This window comes from Lactuca virosa, chromosome 1 (genome assembly GCF_052849685.1).
Source record: "Lactuca virosa cultivar CGN04683 chromosome 1, Lactuca_virosa_CGN04683_v6, whole genome shotgun sequence".
Taxonomy (NCBI): Eukaryota; Viridiplantae; Streptophyta; class Magnoliopsida; order Asterales; family Asteraceae; genus Lactuca; species Lactuca virosa.
The window spans coordinates 32,040,764-32,044,995 of NC_136426.1; the positions used below are offsets into that span (position 1 = coordinate 32,040,764).

Consider the following 4,232-nt stretch of genomic DNA (forward strand, 5'->3'; position numbering starts at 1 on the left):
AAAGGCCTTTGGTCCGATTCCATCTGTTGAATTTGTGTGTACTTGCTATCTGTTTTTAATTTCAGGTATCTTTTAGCTTTTGTTACGATGAATCTGAGATTAAGCTTAAATCTAAGATTGAGCTTAAATATGTTAGGTTAACCTGTTAATTGATGTTAGTTGTTATGCTAATTTGTTAATTGATGTTAACTTTTATGTTAATCTGTTAATCTAATGAATCATTTATGTTAACTCGAAAATGGGTTTAAACCCAAAACTTATGAACCCATGGGTTGAACCCACAAACATAGAAACCGGCCTTAAAAATTGAAAACCTGAACCCGGTCAGAAACCGAACCTATTGGATTCTAAAATCGAAATACGCGAGTTGGATTCGGTGTTACTCCAAAAACGATCCAACATTGTCTATGCTCACCCCTACTAGCCTCCACCCGGACAAAAGACAAACACTGATTAAAAGTTTTTTCAAAATTTATGAAATAATTTACATTTACACAATTTAACAAATACTGTATAAAAAATGTCAAAATGTTCTTGATTCGATATAGTGAGAAGTCTAATTATACACTTTGACCTCCAAGAGGCCCAACAAACTACGACTGCGAGTACCTGATGAGAACGTGAGCAATGTTGAGGATGACAATTTCTCGTTTCCCGGCGATGTTGGCGGCCACTTCATCGACGCCGTCTTCATGGTGGTCTATCACTCATCAAACACCTTCCACGATAGCCGTCAAGGTGGCTCCGTCTTCAACTCTTCAATACCGTCGTCGGTTCGCCCTCTTTCTTTGTTCTGACTCACACCCTACTTCCACCGTCGACCCCACTCAGCTCCCTCTTCAAGAACCCTCATCAAAGCAGGTAAGCTAATTTCTTCACAGGTTTCGTTAAACCCTATCGAATCCATCGTTGTATAAAACCCTAATATGGAAGGAGTGCTTGATAAGTGCGTATTTCCTGTTGTAGGCCACTTTGAAGTCCGGATTATACCTAGTAGGAACTCCAATCGGAAATCTTGAAGATATCACCTTGAGGTAGTAATAGATATTACGTTGTGCTGATTCCTTTATTAAATTTCTAACTTTAATTCATAAATACAGAGCTCTGCGCGTTTTAAGATCAGCCGATGTGATACTTGCAGAGGATACGAGGCATTCCGGCAAGTTGCTTCAACATTATAGCATCAAAACCCCCCTTGTAAGTTCATCTTTTGCTTCATGAATCCAATGTTTCTTTTTTCCCTATTTCATCTCATTTCTAATTTCATGATTTAGTTTTATAGCTGAGCTATCATAAATTCAATGAGACCCAACGAGAGCAATCCATATTAAAAAGATTGATTGATGGTGAGATTGTAGCACTCATTAGTGATGCGGGGACACCAGGCATCAGCGACCCTGGCACTGAACTGGTGCGAATCTTCTTCTCCTGTTCTTGTTCAAATTAGGGTTAAATGCAAGAAATAGCACATACTTTCGTTGATTTGTTTATTATAGTTATAGCATCCTACCTTCATTTCTTACTTCTACAAGATTGTACTTTGAAATATCTACCAAGTTATAGCAATGTTATCCAAATACAAAGCAGTTTTGATTGCTATATCTTGATAGATCTTTTAAAGTATAATGACCTAATAAGAAAAATGCCAAAAGTACAATGTTATAATTCACAAGATATCAATATAGGCAAAGTTGTGTGTGGAAGCGAATATCTCAGTCATACCAATACCAGGGCCTTGTGCTTTTGTAACTGCTCTTTCAGCCTCGGGTTTATCCACTATTGAATTCACATTCGGTAATACACTTCCCAAAATGACATAAAAACTGCATTTTTTTTTCACAACTTTTTGCACGATGTTAATAATTTGATATTATTCATATAGTTGGGTTTCTTCCCAAAAATGCGGGCCCAAGAAGGGAAAGGCTCACGGTTTCTGCAAAAGAACTAGCCACACAAATATTCTATGTTCCTCCACACAAGCTTTCACAGTTTCTTGAAGAGACTTCCGCTCTTTTTGGCGAATCTAGGTAAACCAAGGGCATTTTCGGAATAAAAATATATTCTCATATAATCATTGGTCTCATTATTGGACATAACCATAGAAACTTATGTTTGTGTTTTTAAACTGCAGACGATGTGTCATGGCACGAGAGATCACCAAAATGCATGAAGAGGTTAATATTTTTGTACCGTTATCATTAAAAAACGTTTTTTTTTTTTTTTTTTAATTTAGAAATTGTATAACTATTAACTAATAAATATTATAAATGTATAATACCCTTTTATTAGTTTTGGCGGGGTACTCTAGGGGAAGCTAAATTAGCATTCATGGATCGACAACCAAAGGGAGAAATCACATTTTTGATTGAAGGAAAGACGAGTTGTGAGGTTGAAACTCCATCAGAGGCTCAGTTGGAGAATGAATTGGAAGAATTGATGTCCAATGGGCATAGTCTTTCTACGGTAATGTCACTATCACAATCACAGTCCAGTACATGTCAAACACAGTATAATCTGTTCTGTCTTTGTGACACTTTTTGTATTGAGTGCACTGCAGGCAGTGAAAGTGGTGGCTGCAGGGTCAGCAATGAAGAGAAAGGCAATATATTCACTGGCTTTAAGAAAATTTGGGAAGCAACATGATGCAGTGGAAAATGTCGGTTGAATTATTTATTTTTGTGCTTTCATGAATTCTTTCAATTCCTCTATCTTAGTTGTTTAGGCTCAACGCCATTAGTTTTTTTAATTTTTATTAATTTTCTTTTTGCTTTTTTGAATGGGAGCTAGGGTTTGGCTATCATAGTCTTGGCATTTGGCTCTAAACATATCTTTTAAGATAATAATTTACTAGAAATACTTGTGCTATCACCCCAAAAGATGAAACCAATAAATTCTTAATTAAATAAAATGTAGTATGATTAAACAAATCTAAAATATAAGATGTTACATAAAAATTTCTTTTTGACATAACCAAATCAAGTTTATCGGATAAACATCCATATATTTAAAAAATCATTGGTAAACAAGTACAATTTTTTTTGTGCTAATTAGGATATGGTTAGCATGTGGTCATAAAAACCAACTCTATGGCACGCAAACGTAAACAAAAGAGAATACCATTGATCTTGTTATTTTCCCACATTTCTTTGCACAGGAAACGATCTCTCCTTTTACTCACTTTTTATTTTTATTTTTAAAATAGATATAAATTTTTTTTTAGTACTGATTAAAATAAATGGAAAATTAGTTACTAAAATACAAACTAACTCAACATTAAAAATTAAATACTACATTAATTTAATTTAATATTAATCGATATGGATCCACCTAATACTAACTAACTATATATCAATTATTTTCTCATTTTTTACCTAGAATTGTTTTGTTTGCCATTTAAAGCTCTTTAATTTTTTATTTTCTTATTCATTTTTTACCCTGAAAAAAACCATGGTTGGTTCTTTTGCCATTTATAGCCCTTCAACCTTTTTTTTCGTTTAGTTTTTATCCTGAATTGTTTCGTTTGCCATTTTCAACTTTTTAATTTTTTCTTAATCGTGCAAACTATATTTTTGTAAATGCATGTTGCAAAATTGGTATGTACAATAGTATCGACCTTGTATAATCACCAACCCTTAAACTTTTTTAATTTTATTTTACCTAAATTGTTTCATTTGCTGTTTGTAGCCCTTCATTTTTTTTATTGAGGAAAAACTACTTTTTTTAAAATGTATGTTGCAAAATCGGTATTTACAATGATACCAAACTTATATATTTTTCTACCAACAAATACAACAATACCTATCCTTTATCAATAAAATCGTTAAAATTCAACTTACAAAACGAATTGGGTAACGCATGACAAATGCAACCTAATATGGATCCCTTTTTGGATATATATATTTATCCATCTTTGGATTCACCTCATGATATATGGATCGTAATATGGACCCACCTTTGGATTCACATGCTATAATTAATTTTCATCGTAAAACTGGACTAAACGCAAGACACCTCATAAGGGTGGGAGGTATTCCCCATGCCACATTGAATGCCCTACACTCTCTCGAATGCCACATCGAATGCTCTACCTTATGACCTTATGAGTGATATTATGTCAGCTACACAAACAAAGAGGGTTTCATTGCCCATGTCAAATATATCATTTTAACGACCAACGTGATGGACAACAACCTATGATACCAAAAAAATTCTTTAACATGAAACATTCATCC

General features: G+C 33.9%; 1 protein-coding gene across 1 annotated transcript; it reads left to right on the forward strand.

Annotated features, from left to right (window-relative positions):
• The first annotated feature begins 555 nt into the window (after positions 1-555).
• On the forward strand, positions 556-2,797 carry LOC145164058 (Tetrapyrrole (Corrin/Porphyrin) Methylase). The gene is made up of 9 exons (XM_079082800.1): positions 556-861; positions 967-1,034; positions 1,101-1,197; positions 1,283-1,411; positions 1,686-1,794; positions 1,883-2,027; positions 2,132-2,174; positions 2,290-2,463; positions 2,558-2,797. The coding sequence occupies exons 1-9, from the start codon at positions 628-630 to the stop codon at positions 2,663-2,665; spliced, it is 1,107 nt and encodes a 368-aa protein (XP_078938926.1). The 5' UTR covers positions 556-627; the 3' UTR covers positions 2,666-2,797.
• The last annotated feature ends 1,435 nt before the right edge of the window (positions 2,798-4,232 follow it).